We start from the raw sequence: 21,322 nt of genomic DNA, 5'->3' as shown, positions 1-21,322 counted from the left end.
TGAAGCCAACAGCTCAGAATGAAACGGTGTGTGATCAGTGTCTTCACTACTTTCTGGTTTTTTTGCATGACTGGTTACAAAATCCTCCAACCTGGTGTGTTTCATAAAATTCTGTTTCCCATCTTCATCACTGTGTACACGCACTCAAAATGCCCAAGAACGTGTGTCTTGCCCATCTGTGGCCCTGCATACATTTAACGCTGATTTCAGTACTGACCAGTGGCTAGCAATGAGCCCTTCTCCTCCACAACCAAGTAAACAAAAGCCAGGAAAGAGAGTCTGGTGGATAAAAGGAAACTGCCAAAGAACAGCCAGGATTCCCAGAATGTTAAATGTTACATGGCAGTCAGGTGTTGCTTTTTATGTAAAACCAAAGCCTTAATCATAACATCCTATTTTATAGCAACAATGTTTTTGAAGCACACAGTGCTTAACAAATATGTTCCCTCCACAAATATTAAGCCTGAGAATGTTCTGGGGACAATAATTGAAATAAAGAAAAAAATGCATTTTATAGAGAATTCAAGGCATGGGATGAATAGAAAAATAAACTTTAAAGAACAAAGTTTTCAGGTTCAAAAACACCCAGTTCAATGCTCTATTCAGAATGTTTATAATGTATGGAGAGAGGCAGCTAGATTCCAAGTTATAACCTCCATATATAAGGTTGCAATTTCTGCCTGGAATCTCATGTGAGATCTCACATCTCCCTAGCTCTTCTCTAAACCTCAACTTTATTAATGTGCTATAAAATTTTTTCAATGAATAACCATATCAAACTATATGCCCTCTGTAAGCCCAGAGAAATAAAGCAAGCCCAATTTCAAATTTGGTTTCTAAAATATTATACATTTTCATTTCTCCATCTATCACATAATAGACCACTGGCATGTGTCATAGTTGGAAAACTCATGTTCTTAGGAGATAGTGCAACAAGATTGGGTTGAGGAGTAGGTTGTCCATGGTCCCCAAGGTCCCTTTGTCCTCCAGAGCACCTATGACCTCCGACTCACTTGTTTGGGAACTCAGGTGAGAGTAGCTCTCCTCTGCGGCTCTGTGGGATCAGGACCAGAGCAAGCTGACCAGGGATGTGGTTAACCGGGTACTGGAAGCCAGAGGAGGCATGGCCGGGATGCTGCGGAAGAAATCCCTCAGGACGGCTTCCTTAGAAGCGGCTCTGAAGGGATGACAACCCGCAGCACTGGCGTCTAATTTGGCATAAGTCCTTTCTTTTGAATCAGCCACCAGACCTGTCGCTGTGGTCAGTGTGAAGATGCAGAGGTGCCCTGGGGGAGGTGTTTGATGCTATGAAGTATGCCCTGGCAGCCAGAAGAAAGGAGAGTGAGCATCTGGCACAGGGCAGCAAATGAGAGCACGACCAGGGAAGTACAAGACCCTATCATTTTGTATGCAGGGTTGATTTTAACTAAAGCAGAAGGAAATATGCGGCCTGGGATATTTGGTTCTTCATATTTTAATGAGGAATCTGTCGAGGTTTCTGTTACAAAGACCAATGTGTTTAGACGAAGCATCAATAATTTGCAGGTAAAGTTTGTAGATTCAGAATCAGCTTGTGTCAAGCAAGTGTTATGGGCTTCACAGAGTCACCCTGGCAGATTTATTGGAGACATGTCTCCTCCTGCGAACCCACGCTTTAAGATACAGCACATTATATAACCCAGGCATTGGCCAAGTTCTTGCAGGAGTATGGCACTTTAAACTCTCGTAATGAGGTTTGTTTGTCTGAATCTCTTAGACTTTGGCAGAAACACTTCAGGAAAACTGGATACATAGGGATTTAAAACCTCTGTGTTGAATCATCCAAATAGTTCCTGAGTGCTTCCTGTGAGCCAGGGCCATGTTCTGGGCACTGCGGATACAACAGTGAACAAAACCCTGAAGTCCTTCTCTCCAGCAGCCTTCTAAAGTTGAGGTTGCCTGCCCATCACCGCGTGCACCATTCTACTCTCTGGAATGTCACCTCCCCCATGTAGAATCAGAAAAGTTCTAGCCTTTTCCCCAGACTCGGTTCAAGAATCAATTCTTTCAGGAATTCTCTCAAAGCCCTCCTCCAAAAATGCTGAACTGGTCACTCCCTCTTTTGTGAGTCACTGTTCTCTGTGTCTCCATCCTACTTTAGCAACTCTTGGATGTTCGCATTCACAGATCTGTCTCTTGCCAGTCTGTATGCTGGCATCTAAGGCAGCGGTTCTCAAACTCTGGCACAACAGAAACATCTGGAGGGCTTGTTAAACAGGTTGCTTGCTGCCCTCCCTGCCCCCACCCTCACCCCCACCCCCACCCCAGGTTCCTGAATCAGATCGACTAGGGAGGGGAAGGTGGAATGGCAAGAAGTTACTCTTCTAACATGGTCCCAGGTGATGTTCCACTGCTGAGCTGGGGTTCACACTCTGAGAACCACTAATCTAGTACAGAAAAGGTGCTGACGAAATGAGTGTCAATTAGTGAATGAGGGGGCCAGTGTTGTGGCACAGTGGGGTAAGCCTGTGCTTGGGATGACGGCATCCCAAATTGGAGCCCCAGTTTGAGTCCCAGCTGCTCCATTTCTAATCCTGCTGCCTGCTGATGCACCTGGGAAGATAGCAGATGATGGCTCAAGTACTTGGGCCCCTGTGACCCATGCAGGAGACCCAGACAGAGTTCCTGGTTCCTGACTTTGGCCCAGCCCTAGTCAATGTAGCCATTTGGGGAGTGAACCAATGGATGGGATATCTCTCTCCCTCTCCCTCTTCATCTCTGTCACTCTGCCTTTCAAATAAATAATTTTTTTTTTCCCAAAAATTAGTGAATGACTACAACACATTAGAAAAAGAGGTTTGCCAATACTTTTCCATTCTTCCAACTTCATTCAGGTACTTGATTGATAGACCCAAGAAAGGACCATGGGCCTGGCCTTCCACCCAGCCGTCTCTTAAAATTACCACAGCCACGTTCAGCGTGCACTTCTGTGTGCCAGACACTGCTCACTGTGCTCACTGTGTGCTGAGCAACTTAATCCTCACGGCAACCCTTCGAGGTGTCTTATTACACCACCATTTCCAGATGTGGTGACAATGGCACAAAGCAGTAAAACAACTCAAACAAGGTCAGCATAGCTAATCAGCAATAGGGCCAGGATGTAAACCCAGAAGTACAGCCCCAAAGCCCTTCTGCTTGACCATTATGCTCTACTGAGCAGTAATTACGGAAGTTAGAGAGCGGTGAAAACGGGGAAAGGGTAGAAAGGAAGTCAAAGTCCTGTTCCTGCCCATGTGAGGTGGGAGACAAAGACAAGGACTCTACATCTGTGTGTGTACGTGTGTGTGTGCACATGAACATGCACGGGAACTGGAGTGCTGGCCAAGCAAGAGACAGCAAAAGTAAGAGAAGAAAAGTGGGGTGAGGACTTGATGAAGAATAGTTGATGGGACAGCCTTTTCAACTGGGGTTGCCGATGTGAACCACAGGGCACAGAAAATTATCTGAGCGACTCTCCCAAGGACGAGACATACCTAGCACCAGGGTCAGTGCAGCAGAGTTGATTCAATACACATTATGTATGCCTTGGGGTATGGGGTTTAATTCTCTACCCTACCAGGGACAGGCTGAGTAGAAGCAGGATTGACGTCTATCAATCCATTCAATTTACAAACCAATTAATTTCAGAAGCTGGGGGTCTCATCAGTAAAATTATGGGACATACAAACCAGATTCAGAAAGACAGGTAAGTAACAATTCCTGATGAAGAGATGTTGACTGTGGAATCACAGTTATCAACCTGCAGTTAGAAAACAGATGGTGTATTTTAAATCACTCCTGTAAGTGAGCTGGCCTGTGAAGTGTCATCAATGCACCAGGTCTTCCCTGGCTCTGCTGTGTAATCAGCCTTTTATCTCCTATCAGGGAAATCCATTAGCCACAGGCGTCCCCACTATTTGTGTCTCTTCTCAGCTATTAAAACATTATTGTATTAAATAATTCACCCTTGATGATTGGTCTTTGCTTTCATTAGCACCACAGTCAGGGAAAAATAAGAACAGATACTTACAGGTTATACAGTAGAATAAAAGATGTTAAATCTCTTTTGCTAGAAAATCAGGCACAAGCAGCTTCACACACTGTACAGAGTTAGTTCCCTTCCTGCCCAATCTCTGCTCTCCCCACACCCCCATGGAGCCCAGCCCTGGGAGAAGGGAGACGGGCGAAGGGCCTTGCTTATTATCGGATCTAAGCTCTGGCTACCTACACACAGATACATCGTAAATAACCTTTGTCCCATCTGTCACAAAGACCAGAATTTACACAGGAGGAAGGAGAGTCTCCAGGTCCCTAGGCCTTTCCAGAACTGCATCTTTCACCAGAAATGTGGTTCAGTCACTCTTTCATTCCCTGCTGCCCCTTCTCTTAAAACAGATACATGGAAACTGATTTGAATACTTACACGGAATTGATGAGTTAAATATATACCAGGTAACAGACTTAATGTGAAAATGACTATGTCTTTTGAAATCAAAATTAGGAATATGGTTGTTAAACAGCCCTAATGATTCAGTTGCATTTATCAAACTAAATTGGGTCATTGCATAGAGAGTGTGTTTGGTAGAGTTTTTTTTTTTTTTAATATCTAAATGCATGGTCTTTTACTTTGCTGGGAAATAAAGAACAAAATAAGCCTTGAAAGACTTTTTCAAAAGTAAAAAAGGTATGTAAAACATGGCTTCACTTTTATTTAAATGCTTATTTTTCTTTATTTTATGTATTCATTTAATTTATATATTGAAGTGTAACTGACAAAAATTGTATATATTCAACGTGTGATACTTTGAAGCACATATACATTGTGAAATGATTATCACAATCAAGCTATTTAACATAGCCATCCTCTCACATGGCTACCTTTTCGTGTATGTGGTGAGAACACAAGATCTACTCATTTGGCCAAGTTTAAGCACGCAGTACATTATTAACTGCAGTCAGTGTGCTGCACAATAGGTCCCCAGAACTTATCCATCCAATAACTGCTCATTTGTACTCTTGACCAAACTCCCCCAGTTTCCCCGACCCCTGGACCCCTGGTAGCGACCATTCTACTCCGTGTTTCTATGAGTTTGACTTTTTAAAATTCGGCAAATAAGTGAGATCATGCAGCATTTGTCTTTCTGTGTATGGCTTATTTCACTTAACATAATGTCTTCCAGCTTCCTCCACATTATCTGCTAATTTAACATGTAACATAAAAAGATGACCTTCCAGTAACTTTGATGGTTAACCTTAATGTGTGCAATCATAGGTTCTAGCTACTCAAAGTACCCAGAATGCTTAGTGAAATGTGCCAAAATGAACAGGAAAGCAATGAGGCAATGAGAGGCTGGAGGCAGAGTCATTCAGAGGCATCCAGGAACAAACTTTGCTCCCTATTCTCTGACCAGAGGTTTTGGTCTTGTCAAGCCTGAGTTTGATTCAGGAACCAATGAATCTGCCATTGCTAAATACTCCCTTAAGTAGTGCAAACATTCAAGTTTCTCCAGAAGAGTGCACTAAGCTTGGGTACCAAAGGCAAGAGGGAGCAAGGAAGTAGTGTCTTTGTGACTCTGCCTGGCCCCTACCTGCTCAGGGAGCACTCAGGCAGCTGGTGCTGGAGAGGGAACTAAGCAGCAGGAGAGAGGTCCATCTAAGAGACTGCTGCCCTGAGCTAATTTGGTTAAATCTTTTACAATTTATTTTTCTGTATTTGAGAGAGAGAGACAGACAGACAGACAGACAGACAGATGGAAAAAGATCTCCCATCCACTGGTTCACTCCTCAAATGCATACAATGGCCTGGGCTGGGCTAGGCTGAAGTCAGGAGCCGGGAACTCCATCCAGGTCTCCCACATGGCTCACAGGGACCCGACTACTTGAGTTATCACCTGATGTCTCCCAGGCTGCACAACTACAGGAACCTGGAATTGGAAGCAGAACTGAGACTCGAACTCAGGGACTCCAATATGGAATGCAGGCATTCCAAGCAGTGTCTCAACCATTGTGTCCAACACTTGCCCCTCTGTCGGAGCTCATTTTTGTGTCTGCGGCTCACTTACATCCCAGGCCAGAAGTGGAGTTGATCTCTCTGTGTAAGTGGGCCTTAGTCGGGGTAGGAGTTCATCTGTCACCGCTAGTGCATTGAAACTGCATACCTGGTACTCCCACTGCAAACCACTAAGGTTTGGGAAGAACCCTGTCCTGAAAAATTATGAAAGAGTGCCCAGATCATTTTGTTTCCCAAAATGCTCTCTGAGAACAGTGTCTGTGTGATCTATGCACGCAGTGAGACAAGAGGCTCTCTGCTTGCAGAGGTGAAACTATCTTCCTGTGCTTTAGGAACACACACTTCTGGACACCAGGTGGAGACACTGGCGCAGCGTGAAGCACCTGCGGACATCAAAGGACTCGTTTCTCTTCTGGCGCTTCTTTCTGTTTCCTAACATTTTATACACCTCACATATGTGTTACCATCAATTATGCTATCATTATTGGCACCATATGATAAGAAATAATCAGAGGACTGTACATGACACTAATGGCTATGTATACTACTTTTGTTTACGATGATGGGATCAAAAGTTGGAAAGGTCCTATCAAGGCAGCAAATTACAAAAGAAACTAATGATGGTTACAAGCTCAAAAGCTGCTCCCACTTCTCTGCCTGATCTGGACCTCACTCTTCTATGAACTCCTATTAAACCCAGTCTGAATCACATCGTTTCACAGTTCACTTCTACTCTATCTTTCTTCCATATTTATTTCTGTTTACCCAAAGAAGTTTTAAGTTTCTTCAAGGCAATATTTATGAATTACCCTTTTTAAAATTTATTTATGTGTTTTATTTGAGAGAGAGAGAGAGTGAGTGAGCTCCCATTCACTGATTTTACTTCCCAGATGGCCATAATGCCCTGGGACTGAAGTTGGGAGCTGGGAACTCAGTACAGGTGTCCCATGTGGGTGGCAGGGACTCAACTACTTGAGTCATCATCACTGCTTCCCTGGGTCTTCATCAGCAGGAAGCTGGACTTGAGCAGGGAGCTGGGACTCGAACCCAGGCACTCAAATATGGGACACAAGGCGTCCCCCAATGAACAACTTAACTGCTGCACTGAATGCCCACCTCATGCATTATTATTTTTTTTGTCTTACCTACAACTACATTACTAAGATTATAATTGCTAAAAAATAGTAATTGAGTGTTGGTAACACCTCTTAAAACAAATTATGTCTCTAAGATACATGTTTTGTAGGCATAACTTGGGAGGAACACTTGGGAGGAAGCAGACCCCAGTTGAAAATGCCTTGTATTCTCTACCAGTTGTACAGTCTCAGTTGAGTTATGAAACCTCTCTGAACCTAAGTTTTCTCCTATAAAGTGAGGCTAACACCTGCCTCTGAAGGTAGTCACGCTTGATACATGAGATTACATATAAAGGACTTGTAATTTTTATTCAATAAATACTTTTCTACTTGTTCCCTACTTTGGAAAAAAGGTTTCTTATACAGTGTTGTAGGAATTCAAGCCTCCTGGATTTAACAACTGCTGAAATGGAAGCTAACCAAAGAGACAGCAAGATCAATGGACCATAGGCTGGTATGTATGCACTGTGGGTACACATATGTTTGCATGTATGTACACATACTTGTATGTACATGTCTACTTATCCCAATGTTTTATAAATATTTACCTCCTGAGGGTCCAGATAACTAAAAACAAGTCATATAAAATCAGTTAAGGGGCCAGTGTTTGCTCTAGAAGTAATATGTCACTTGGGGGCTACAGAACAGCAGGTTTGGCTGCCACTTGCCATGCCAACATCCCATATCAAAATGCCCGTTTGAGAAACTGGAGCTGTGGCATAGCAGGTAAAGCTGCTGCCTGTGGCGCCGGCATCCCAAATGGGTACCGGTGCAAGTCCCAGCTACTCCACTTCTGATCCCCCTCCCTCTTAATGTCCCTGGGAAAGTGGCAGAGGATGGCCCGAGTGCGTGGGCCCCTGCCACCCACACAGGGGACCTAGAAGAAACTCTTAGCTCCTGGCTTAGGACCAGCCCAGCTCCAGCCATAGCGGCCATTTGGGGAGTGAAACAGTAGATGGAAGACCTCTCTATGTGTCTCTTCTTTTCTCTCAACTCTGCCTTTTGAGCAAATAAATAAATCTTTTTTTTTTTTTTCTGACAGAGTGGACAGTGAGAGAGAGAGACAGAGAGAAAGGTCTTCCTTTTCCATTGGTTCACCCCCCAATGGCCGCTGTGACCGGCACGCTGCGACCGGCGCACTGCGCTGATCTGAAACCAGCAGCCAGGTGCTTCTCCTGGTCTCCCATGAGGGTGCAGGGCCCAAACACTTGGGCCATCCTCCACTGCCCTCCCAGGCCACAGCAGAGAGCTGGACTGGAAGAGGAACAACTGGGACAGAATCCGGAGCCCTGACTGGGACTAGAACCCGGTGTGCCGGTGCCGCAGGTGGAGAATTAGCCTATTGAACCTTGGCGCCGGCTAATAAATAAATCTTTTAAAAACAATAACAACAATACAACCCAAAGTGCCAGTTTAAGTACTGGCTGCTCCACTTGCAATTCAGCTTCCTGTTAATGCACCTGGGAAGGCAGCAGAAGATGGCCCAATGACTTGGGCTGCTGTACCCACATGGGAAACCAGGATAGAGTTCCTGGCTTCTGGGTTTGGCCTGGTCCAGACCTGGCTATTATAACCATTTGTGGAGTGAACCAGATTTGAGCCCCACCCCCATCCCTTTCAAATAAATAAATAAGTAGATAAATTTTTTTTTTTTTAAAGATGTCACCTGGGGGTCAGTGGTGTGGCATAGTGGGTGGGGCCACAGCCTGCAGTGCCGGCATCCCATATGGGCACTGGTTTGAGACCCAGCTGCTCCACTTCTGATCCAGTTTTCTGCTGTGGTCTGGGAAAGTAGTGGAAGATGGCCCAGGTGCTTGGGCCCCTGCACCCATGTGGGAGACCTGGAAGAGGCTCCTGGCTCTGGCTTCGGATCAGTGCAGCTCTGGCCGTTGGGACCAACTAGGGAGTGAACCAGTGGGTGGAATACCTCTCCCTCTGCCTTTCCTTCTTTCTCTGTGTGGCTCTGCCTTTCAAATAAATAAATAAATCTTAAAAAAAAAAAAGATGTCGCTTAGGATTCCCACATTCCCTGTCATACTGCCTGGGCTTGAGTCCTGGTTTCACTCTAGATTCTAGCTTCCTACTAATGTGCTCCATGGGAGGCAACAGGTGGTGACTCAAGTTGTTGGATCCCTGTTCCACATGTAGGAGATCTGCATTGAGTTCCAGGCTCCTGGGCATTTGAACCAGTGGATGAGAGGCCTCTGTGTATATATCTCTCTGATCCTCAAATAAATAATTAAAAATATCAGTTGATATAATAGCAGAGGTAGTGGAGCCTCACTTACAGGGTGCTTTCATGATACTGGATGGGTAAGTGTCAATCTGACTATTCCCACGTATGAAGATAGTATCATGTATGAATTTTGGACACAGCTTTCAGCAGTGGTCAAAGCTCGGATCCTACGTGTTTCAAGAGTTCTTAATGTTCAACTGACTTTACGGGAGAGTGGAAGAAAGTCCTTGATCTGTCATTCTAATTGCACAGCGTGAAGGGTTATTTGCCTTCCTCTGTCAAGCATGAACTTACTTACATAAATTGGTAGCCTGCAGAACTGTAGGGCTTGAGACCATGACTATCATTTGATATCATCTAACGCTTTCCTTAGATGGTGATTACAGAGAATTTCCTGGGCTGTGAACTGTTCTCTCTGACCTTCCTATGTCATTCCAGAAAGAGGAAGAGAGAGAGGTTTAAACATAGCTTCCTTTCATTCCTCTTCTTTGTAGCGGGAAGACAGTGTGAAGTAGTCCCTGTGGAGACCTCAGGGGAGCAGGGGTCCATAGAAGCAGGGGCTGCAGAGTACCCCATCAACTGCCCTCACACTGTTCACCAGGATCTGAAACCCAACTGCTGGACTTCACAGCCAAAGGGCTTGACTCAGCAATGTGGCCTCTGCAGGTTAACTAGAATACTACACTACTTTCCTGTTTCAAAATCTCTCTCTGCCAACCTTCTCTACGATATGTGGCTGCAAAAGGGCCACAGTGATGGTTATTAAACATTGTGTTAGTGATAAATCACATCAAAAGAAAGGGAAGGGTATACATGTTTTTCAGTAATGTTAGACATAACAGAGAATCAGAACAATGCTTATGAAAAACATCTGCAGAAAGCAGGAGATCCCCTGAGAAACATCAGAAGTCTTCACCTACCTTATCATTCTGCTCACATTCAAAATTTTCTTTCAGAATAAAATTCATTGCAAACACCCCCCAATTTATTTAAATGAAATGTTTTCTTAGAACTCTTTTCAATATGATACTTGAGGTGCTAATAATTGCTACCTTGAATTTTAATTACCTGTGCATGCATCCTATTTTTCTCTATGAAACCTTAAGTTCTTTAAGGAAAGAATCAATGTGAGATTGATTTTGTAATATTCACGGTGCACAAGTATTCAAACATTGAATAAAAGAATGAATATTTTGTTTAGTATTACTGAAAAGACTAACATTTTTCATAGCAAATAAAAGGTAAGATTTTATGAGTCAGGCTGAGATCCTAACCTTTTAATCATTCATTCATCATTTGAACCAAATTCTAATCATTTATTACTCAGCCACCTTTCTGTTGCCCTCTTCCCCCCAAAGAGTTATTAACTACTTAGAATTAGAGATAAGGTAATGTATAAGATGAGCATGATTCCTGGACCAATAGAAGGTAAAATCCAATGGACACTAACCATTTGTAACATTGCTTCATAAAGAAAATGAATATGAAGTTCCAAGTAATAAATTTATTAAGTACAGTATTTAAAACTAGACAAGGATTTAGTTTATCCTCATGGAAAAGTACTCCATGGACCATGGTATATCACACTGACAAAATAAAGACAACAACTTCTGCCCTTGTTCAAATCAATGGTAGGCTCTCAAGATAATGAGGGAATACAAGCATTTCACAAAGTATTTTGAGCCGGCTATGGTCTGAACATTTTCTACCATTTCCCCCTCCCTGCCCAATTCATATGGTGAAACCCTAACCCTTTAAGATGCTGGTTCTAGAAGGTGAGGCCTTTGGGAGCTGATTAGGCTACAAAGTGGAGCCTTCCTTATAAAAAGATCCTCCAAAGTTAGCCAGCCTTCCAAAATGTGAAGTCATGGCAAAAGGGAGCCCTCAGTGAGTCAGAAAATCGGCCCTTACAGACACTGAATCTGCCTTGATCTTGGAGTTCTTAGCCTCCAGAACTACAAGAAATAAATTTATCTTACTTTTAGTTTGTAGTATTTTGTCCAAATAGACTAACACAGGGTCATACAAATAAAAGGTAATGGTCTCACCATTAGCTATGCCAAATACTGAACTCATTAACACACAACATTATATATTATATATGATTGTAGACTCTTCCAGTTTTAAGCTTGAAGACATAGCCAATCACTAACACCTTCCTGAAGTTCTTTTCCATTTTTTTCTCTCTGAAGCATCAAATGTAACAACTAACACTTGCACAGTTTTTACAGTTTACAATGTGCTTCCACATAAACTAACTCACTTCATCTTATTACAATTCTCACTCTACAGAGGTAAAACTGAGGCTGAGAGGGGTTAGAGATCGACTGTGACACAACACTGGCTGTAAAACTGAACTGAAATTTATGTTTTTTCACCATATTGTGCTATCTCACTCCAAACAGAGTGTGAGGGAAAGTGAACTTGGTCCCTTCAAAGTGGCTTCATAATAAAGGATTTGTCTCTGCAGGTCAAGCACATAACAAGAAAATACCAATGTTAGAAATAGCCCCAACCCAATCCTTCTGAGATGTGTCTACTCATTTGTTCAACAATACATTCAAATAAAGTTTTTGAGTGGGTCCTAAGACTAGGCATTGTTTTGGGCATTGGTGTTAAAGCACTGACCAATACAGATAAAGAAAGTCTCTGCTTTTATTGATGCCTACATTCCAGTTGGAGACGATAGATAAACAGAGTAACAAATGATTAAGATGCCATGAGACAGGGGGCAGGCACCGTGGCTCACTTGGTTAATCCTCTGCCTGCGGTGCCGGCATTCCATATGGGCGCCAGGTTCTAGTCCTGCCTGCTCCTCTTCCAGTCCAGCTCTCTGCTGTGGCCTGGGAATGCACTGGAGGATGGCCCAGGTGATTGGGTGCCTGCACCCGCGTGGGAGACCAGGATGAAGCACCTGACTCCTGGCTTCGGATCGGCACAGCACTGGCTGTAGCGGCCATTTGGTGGGGTGAACCATGCAAGGAAGACCTTTCTCTCTGTCTCTCTCTCTTTCACTGTCTAACTCTGCCTACCAAATAAGTAAGTAAGTAAATAAATAAATAAATAAAATGCCATGAGATAATAAATGCAGGAGAAATATGAGATAGTTAACTTGACATCAACAATACTGGGCTAATGGATGCCCAGATAGCTGGGAAAACATTATTTGGGGGCGTGTCTGTGAGAGCATTTCCAGAAGAGGTTTACTCTAATTAGTAAAGAGGACCCACCCTCACTAGTGTGGGTGAGCATCATCCAATCTGCTGAGGACCTGAATAGAACAAAAACATGGAGGGAGGGCAAATTTGTTCTCTTTTCTTGAGCTGGGACATCCATTTTCAGCTGCCTTCAGTCATTATGGCCCCTGGTTCTTGGACCTTTGAGTACCAGGACTTATATTAGCAACCCAGGCCCAAGTTCTCAAGTCTTCAGACATGAACTAAATTATCTCACTGGCTTTCCTGTTTCTCCAGCTTATATATGGTATACTGCAGGTTTCCAGGCCTCCCTAACCATGTGGGCCAATTCCCATTTTTATATATGTGTGTGTGTGTATGTGTGTGTGTATCCTTATGGGTCCCCTTTCTCTGTGGAACACCAACTAATACAAAACAATTAAGCATAGGTAGTAGGGGAGACATGATGGAGTACATTATTTATGTGAAATGGTCAGGAAAAGTGTCTTTCCTAACACGACATTTGACCAGATCAAAGTGAAGAGGACAGCATGTGGCTATCTAGGGAAAAATCCAGGCTGAGTGAACAGTAAATGTAGACTCTGAGGATGGCCTTTGGTGCTGCTAGCCCATGCTGCTACACTTGCCCATTCCACTCACTATTTTCCCACAGAACAGCTTCACATATTCTCTCTTATCAAGTTTCCAAAGTCCTCCACCACTAACCTTACTTCCAATTTCACTGATAAAATATAAACAATTAGAACACATGCAAGCTCTGATGGTCACATTAATCAGTTTGCTTACATCTCTGTCCCCGTCCCATCCCTATTACTATGGATGAATTATGGGTGCTCAAGAGGCTACTTCTGCCCTTTATGTACTAGGACTCTCCCTTTCTTCTACTCAAGGACATGGATCCATCAATTGTCTCATTTTTTTGTATCAAATTTTCTCTCTATAACTGAATTAATCCTATCAATATCAATACAATATTAATTTTCTCAACTTAAAAAAAAAAAACCTTTCTTGGTTATTCATTAACTTTGTTATTGTCCCATTTTCTGTATCCCCTGAAGAGTTAGCTGTTGTTTACCACTGCCTATAACTCTTCTTTCTTCTCCCTTGACACCACTCTAATCAGGCTCTCAACTACACAACCCTGTTCTTGTTAAGATCCCCAGTGGGGGCCAGCATTGTGGCATAGCAGGTTAAGCCTCAGCCGGCGACACTGGCATCCCATATGGGTGGCTGCTCCACTCTGATCCAGCTCCCTGTTAATGCTGCTGGGAAAGCAGCAGGAGATGGCCCAAGAGTTTGGGCCCCTGCATCCCTGTGGGAGACCCAGAAGAAGCTCTGGGCTCCTAGCTTTGGCCTGGCCCAACCCTGGCCATTGCAGCCACTTGGGGATGGAAGATCTCTTTCTCTGTGTCTCTCTCTTTCTCTGTGTCTTTCCATCTCTCTCTGTAACTCTGCATTTCAAATAAATAAATAAATCTTTAAAAAAAAAAGATCCCCATTGACCTCCATATTCTAAAAACCAATGATCAAGTGCCAGACATAAACTATCAGCACCATCTGAGGTCGCTGATCACTTTCCCTTCTTTGAAACACATTATTTGCTAGACTTCTAGGACACCAAAGTCTCCTGGTGTTCTCCTAAGCAAACTGGCTGTTCTGGTCATCTTTGCCGTTCTCCTAAGATCGCAGTATCCCTGATCTATCCTGCTCTGTTCTCACTCTCTTTCAGTCTATCTTAAAAATCCATCTCAACGCTAACTTCTCCCAAATGTACATCTCTGGTTTAGACCTTTGCCCTACATTCCAGTCTCACAGTCAATTGCTTAACTGATGTCTACAGCTGGATGCTACAAGGCTGCTTGATTCAAATGTATCGGTACAGAACCCTTTATGAGTTCCTTCAACTTGCTCAACCCCTGAATCTTGCCTACCTTACTGAACATCAACCCATCCCCCGGTTACTCAGGCTTCAAGTCATCCTTGACTCATCTTCTTCCCTCGAAACATCCACTCAGCCTCTCAGTTGACTTCCAACCGCCTCCCAGCAGATTTACTCAGCTGTCTTGGTCCAAGCTAACAGCATCTCGTGGTATGACGCTGTACTAGCTTTCTTTTAAAAATTTTGCTATTTATTTATTTGAAAGGCAGTTACAAAGAGAGAAAGAGATAGAGAGAGAGAGAGAGAGAGAGAGAAAGAGAGAGAGAGAGAGAGAATTTTCAGCCACAAAGACTGGGACTGGGCAAGCAGCTCCACCCAGTCTCCCATGTGAGTGGCAGGGGCCCAAATACTGTCTCTCAAGGCACACTGGTGGGGAGCTGGATGGGAAGCCAGGCTGCTGAGACTAGAAACAGTGCCCTGATGGGGATGACAACATTAAAGCAGTGGCTTAACCCATGGCAGCACAAGGCTAGTCCTGACTGTACTAGCTTTCTAACTGGTCTTCTTTCTCCACCATGATACCCTCCTATCTTCTTAACCCAGCATCCAGAATTGTCCTTTCAGGTCATGCTATTCCCTTGATCAGAACTCATTTAATGGTTTCCTGTCTGTCAAATTAAAATTCCAAGTCCTCACGAAGGACTCTAAGATCCTACATCATTTGGCCCCTACTCTATCTCTGACATCATCTCTCTTCTTCCCCTTAATCATTTCATTCCAGTCAGACTGGCCTCCTTGGTGTTTCTTAAGGACACTAGGCATACTCTCAGGACCTTTGCACCTGCTATTCCTTCCATGTGGAGCATTCCAGTGAGTCCAAAACAACCACCCTATTTAAAATAGCAATCCCCTTTCCCAATCTGCTTTGACAATTCTTTTTAAAATTTTTTAATAAAAAACAGAAATATAAAAACTATACATATTTATGGTTACCACAGGATGTGTTGGTACATGAATATGTAGTGTAGCATCCAATCAAGAAAAGCATATTTATCTCTTCAAACACTTACCATTTCTTTTTGTTGAAAACATCCAAATACTATCTTCTAGCTTGTTTTTCTTAAATACAGTACATTATCTATAGTCACCCTACTGTGACCTAGAAATCCAAACTTCCTACCCATTTCTAATGGGTATTATAACTTAAAACCCATTAATCATCCTTTTCCAAGGAATAGTGCTGTAACAAACGCTGGAATGCAGATATCTCTTCAACAGAGCTCTTTCATTTCCTTTAGATACATACATACCCAGAAGTGGGATTGTGGGATCATATGATAGTTCTATTCGTAGTTTTTGGAGGAACCTCCATATTGTTTCCTACAATAGCTGTGCTAATTTATATTCCTAAGAATGATGTGCAAATGTTCCCTTTTCCCCACATCCTTGCTAACACTTCTTACCTATTGTCTCTTTCATAACAGCTAATCTAACTGGAATGAGGTGATAGCTCATTGTAGTTTTGATTTACATTTTCCTGATGAATAGTGATACTTAGCATTTTTTTTTTTTCAGGTACCCTTGGCCTTTTGAATGTCTTCCTTTGAGAAATGTCTGTTTAGATTGCTCATTTTTAACTACAACATTTGTGGGTTTTTGCTATTGAATTTTGTGAGTTCCTTACATATTCTGTATATTAACCCCTTTCCCACATCAATAGCTACCAAATATTTTCTTCCATTCTGTAGACTGTCTATGGCCGTTCCACTCTGAATGTGCCTGATCTCATTTGGCACTTGTAATTCCTGTTATTATTATTCTTTTCAGCAATTATTACCCATCTTATACACTATACATTTTTACTTATTTGTTGGTTGCTTCTTTCCACTAGTATATGACCTCTGTGAGAGCAATGGCACATCTATTTGCTTGTTGCTCTATTCCGGGCACTCAGGACAGTGCCTGACATATAGGAAGAACTCAATTCACATTTTTGGATGAGTTTTGAATAAGTCAACATAACTTTGAGAAATTTTGCTATGAAAAGAAGGCACAGAAATGGAATCCAGTTAGCATACAGTGAAGTTTAATTCTTGAGAGGTATAATATTATAGAGTGCTTCTGTGGTAATGGAAAAGATCCAATGTAGAGAAAAACATGATGATATAGGAGAAAGGGAAATCTATATGAATTATATGGCATACTTGGAGGAAATGGCCTTCAAGGGGAGCGATGAGGTTTTGTATTGCAACAGAAGAGAAGCCAAAGAATATGGTCAGAGGTGCAGAAAGATGGGATCTTTCTTTGATTGCTTCTAATTTTCTTATTAGTGAATTTCCTTACCACATTAGTTGATAAGAAAAAAAATTAGAGATTTGACAGATAAGTAGAAGGTATAAAATGATTCTGAGACAGTAGGTGAGTCAATTAAGGGAAAGCTATATAATTGTCATGCTAACTTAGAGTTAGCTGTCATGAATTTCAAATGAGATCAGTGAACATGCGTGTGTGTTTTCTCTAGCTTGTTTAGATACATATCCAAGAATGCACAAAATTGGATTTCAGCAGGCTTGATGCTCTGTCAGGATAATAGAAGCCTAAGAGATAAGCATGAATGTTGATGGTGTATGTGATAAAGTGACTATAATGATGGTCTTGACATCTATGGCTAGCTTGAAGAATTTTAAATTTAAGGAATAGGCCACAAAAGTGGGGGCTGTTGGTTAGACAGGACATTTGAAATTGGAATTATGAAGGGATAAAGTTATTGGTAGTAGCAAAGTCAAGGCTCTGACCTATTGAGATAGTTGGCTAAGATGAAATGGAAGGCAAGCTTGTTAGAGAAGAAATAGAGAAGTTAGCTGCCAAGATTGTGGAAGGATCAATCCTTTGACTATTGAAAACACCAGGCATTAGTCCAATAAATTTTTGTTAAACAGAATCTAATGGATAGGGACTGACACGTTTTGGACTGTGAGAGTGTCTTGGGGTTCTATTGATAATTTCAATGAAGAGGTATAGTTGTTTTGACTCAATCTCTGGAGAAGGCAAGAAAAATGATCTGGAATGTGTAATGATATATAAGGAAGACACCTTGCCCTGATTCAAGGCCCAGTGACGTAAAAGATACCTGCAGCACAAAAATAAATCAGAGGACAGATTTTAGTTGGAACAATAAAGTGTATATTCAGAGAAGAGGTTAAGAATGGAGGCAACCCAGATACCATTAAAAAAAATGTCCTTCACTAACTATTGTACTTGAATATCCAGAAATTTCCAGTTTCAAGATATGACAAAGTTAGACAATGCAATTTTTGAGACTTGTATTAGTTTCTTGAGCTTCTGTAACAAATCCAAAAACTGGATAGCTTAAAACAATGGAAATGTATTGTCTCAGTCTGGAAGCTCTAAGTCCAAAATCAAACAGAACTAGGTTCCCTCCTAAGTGTGTGAGGGAAAAATCTTTCATTTCTTGCAGAGTTTGCTAGAAGTACTTGGTGTTGTTGGCCTGTAGGTGAATCACTTTAATCTCTGTTTCTATCAACATAAGTCCCTCTCCCTGTGTTTCTCTGCCTCCTCTTCTTATAAGGACAACATTTATATAGGATTAAGGAGCCAACTACTCCAATATGACTTCACCTTTTTTTTAATATTTAGTTCATTTATTTGAAAGACAGAGTTACAGAGAAATGTAGAGCCAGAGAGAGAGAGAGAGAGAGAGAGGTCTTCCATCTACTTGTTCACTCCCCAGATGACTGCAACAGCGGGAGCTGCACCGATCTGAAGCCAGGAGCTTCTTCCAGATCTCCCACATGGGTGCAGGGCCCAAGGACTTTTTTACTGCTTTCCCAGGCCATAACAGAGCTGGATCGGAAATGGAGCAGCTGAGATTGAACCGGCGCCCACATGGGATGCCAGCAATGCAGGCCAGGGCTTTAACCTGCTGCACCACAGTGCTGGCCCCCAATATGACATCATCTTAACTAATTATGTCTACAGTGAGCTTTTACAAGTAAGGCCAGATTTTAAGGCACTGGGGATTAGGACTTCAATGTATTTTGGGCACAGGGGGGAACAATTTAATCCATAACAGAGATGTTGAGGGAAAAAAAAATAGGCTCTCTTTTTTGGAATGTGTTCATATTTTAAGTTGCTTAGGTTCTTGTCCTGCTCAATTAATGAGGCATGGTAAACCAAGCATTTAAGAAATGCCCACTGTTTCTTATATGTATGGCAACCTAAACGGACAAAAAAGTTAAAGACCGTGGATGTGATTTAGAGTCACATATTGTAGAAGTAGCTCTTGATGTTGTATGACGATGTCACTAAACCTACCAGGGCAGCCCAGCTAACTTGGAAGGGAAGCAAGGGACTGTTACATTGAGGGTTCTAGAGTACTTTTTACTACTCTGGTAACTCTTTTACATTGTTGGACCAACTAAAGCTCACAAGCTATGGCTCTATGAGGGGGGAAAGTTTGTAATAATGTGTTGCTATTATATTAACCACTTGAGAGAATTTCTTGTTATTGGCCAGGGGCTGGGAAGGCAAGGGAGGCAATGATGGCTTCTGGTTCTTTAATGAGGAGCTGACTACTCAAAAGCATTTTTCCTAGGTCTCAGCCATTGGGTCAGGGCTGTAACCAGTATCCTGCTACTTTAGAAAAGGCATTCTAAATTTTTGATTCACAAGTAATCCTTATACATTTTACAGGGTACAAGGCAATATTTCAACACAAGTCTGCAGTAGAAACAGATCGAGCAACTAGCCTTTTCATTTCCTCATCTTTTCTTATATTTGGAGCCTAGCTGTTCCCCTCTTAACACACTGTTGGGAACGCTAGTTGCCCCACCGTGCTACGGAGCCCTAGAACTGGTTACTTCTACCTGACTCTGTTTTGGTACCGATTAGCCAGACTCTGTTCTCACAGGAGTAACCGACGTCACTCTGCCGAGATGGAGGAAACCTAGACTACGCAGCCACTTACAGTACACTTCTTGGGCGCTGCACTCTCTCTTATCTTCCGACTCTCAGACTGGCCCCTGCCCTGTGTTCACAGAAGTTCAATAGGCCTTGTGATCCCAGGACTTGGGGAAAAAGTAAAACACTGCCAGAGGATTCCAGTTCCTAACTGCTAAGGAGCAGGGAAGTACATGCTAAGTTTTTTCTTCCAAATTAATGCAAATATGCACTTGAGTTGCAGTTTGACTCACTGTGAATTCTAAACTGGTGGAGTCCAAATTAATGAGGTTGGTTCTGCCAAGGAAAGTGATCTGATTATTGGACTCTTCCTATCTTGTCAAAATGGAGCCAGCATTTCAGAAGGGAGGGTGAGGTGGAAGTTTATTACTTGAAGGTAATGTCTTTCATGAAAGATGCAGACTCCAACTGTTTAGTAGTATTATCTAGCCCACTCTATTTCCTACACAGCTGGTAAGAAATGAAGGCCCTCACTCTATTACTCTAATTGAATTCCAACTTGGGTAATTACACTATAATTAAATAAATTTTCCCCATAGTTTTAATTCACTGACAAATAGTGCTAGTCAAACAGCTACATTTCACTCCCGGAAACTCATCCTCACTACACTTCAGTGATCAGTGGAGTGATTTATATTTGGAAGATGTGTGTATAAAAAAATGCACAGTTCATAAAATATTTTAGGTATCATTCATGATTACATATGCTTTGCTCAGCATGAGATAACATTAATTTCTATTATGATCTCTCATCTAATTTCTCATATGCTTCATTCCCAAAGAAATAAGACAGTTCATTAGCATTTCTTATTTTCAGAACATTTTTTGTTGAGTTAACCAGTAGCTTTTATCTTTTATTCCAAAAGCACATTTCATTATTCCCAGAAGACAGGCTGCATAGAGTAGGTATTGCTGTTTCCCATTTTACAGATAACAAAATCGAGTCAGTCTTCCACAAAGTGAAGAAAACAATTACTGGCAGTATCAGCCTGGAAAACCAGGTTTCTTCAGGTCCTTTAGTCCAAAGCTCTGTCAAACACTATCAAATACCAGGTCACTATCAATCATTTCAGTTTTACTAATGAGAAAATCAAGAGCATCACATTTGTAACCTGTGTCATAGGTCACTGCTTTGTGATAATTAATGATTTATCTATGAGTTGGAGGGCTAGTATCTGGGTCCTGATGCTGTCCTTGGGGAATGAAATGATTAGGCTTCTTTGTGCCTGTGTGTTATTACCTGGTACAGCTCAACTGGCAGAACAGTTCAAAATGTGATGCAAAGTGGTACAAAAGAATTCAAATATCAATTTTATTTTAATGACCTTTCTTAAAGGGTTGTAGGTGGCTTTTCATAAAAGATATTAAAGATAAAATCAAAAATACTCACAAAAAGCAGCAGTAGCAAGGGTGTTATAACAATGCCCTGGAAGAAAAAGAGATAATGATCATTTATCAGCCAGGAAAACAGGACATTTTCTTTGCCATTTGAAACTCTGATGCATGGAAATGCTATCCTTCTCACTTCTGTTAAATAAAATCTAGGAGATGGAGAAGAGGGAGCTCCGATCTTGACTCTCCTTACGAACAAGGCTTAGCATCTCCATCACAGTTATTTGTATCTGGCATGAAAAAGAGCCACTCATCTTCCTTAAACTCATCTTTCCTTTTTCAAACTCAAGTTCCCTTCCACGTTGTACATGTATCACACAGACGGAAGTTGGTGGCTAGAAAGCTTTCTCACTCCATAGCTTTCAACTCTAACTTGGATAAAGTGCCCCTTTTGGAGAGAAGACAGGTGGTTTCGTCCCAGTTGGGGTCCTCTCCTGAGCAAAGACCACGTCAGCTGTGATGAATGAGAAGTCG

General features: G+C 42.1%; 1 protein-coding gene across 2 annotated transcripts in view; it reads right to left on the bottom strand.

Moving 5' to 3' along the window:
- The window catches only part of SLC10A7 (solute carrier family 10 member 7), a 305,313-nt gene that overhangs the window by 55,605 nt on the left and 228,386 nt on the right, over positions 1 to 21,322 (bottom strand). For both annotated transcript variants that reach the window (XM_062199524.1, XM_062199525.1), the window contains one exon: positions 20,847 to 20,882. In XM_062199524.1, the coding sequence (XP_062055508.1) occupies positions 20,847 to 20,882 (36 nt within the window). The remainder of the gene's footprint in view (positions 1 to 20,846; positions 20,883 to 21,322) is intronic.

The sequence above is a fragment of the Lepus europaeus genome, chromosome 8 (assembly GCF_033115175.1).
Source record: "Lepus europaeus isolate LE1 chromosome 8, mLepTim1.pri, whole genome shotgun sequence".
Classification (NCBI taxonomy): Eukaryota; Metazoa; Chordata; class Mammalia; order Lagomorpha; family Leporidae; genus Lepus; species Lepus europaeus.
The sequence above is the reverse complement of the archived record's forward strand: the minus strand, read 5'-3'. Positions and strand labels throughout refer to the sequence as shown.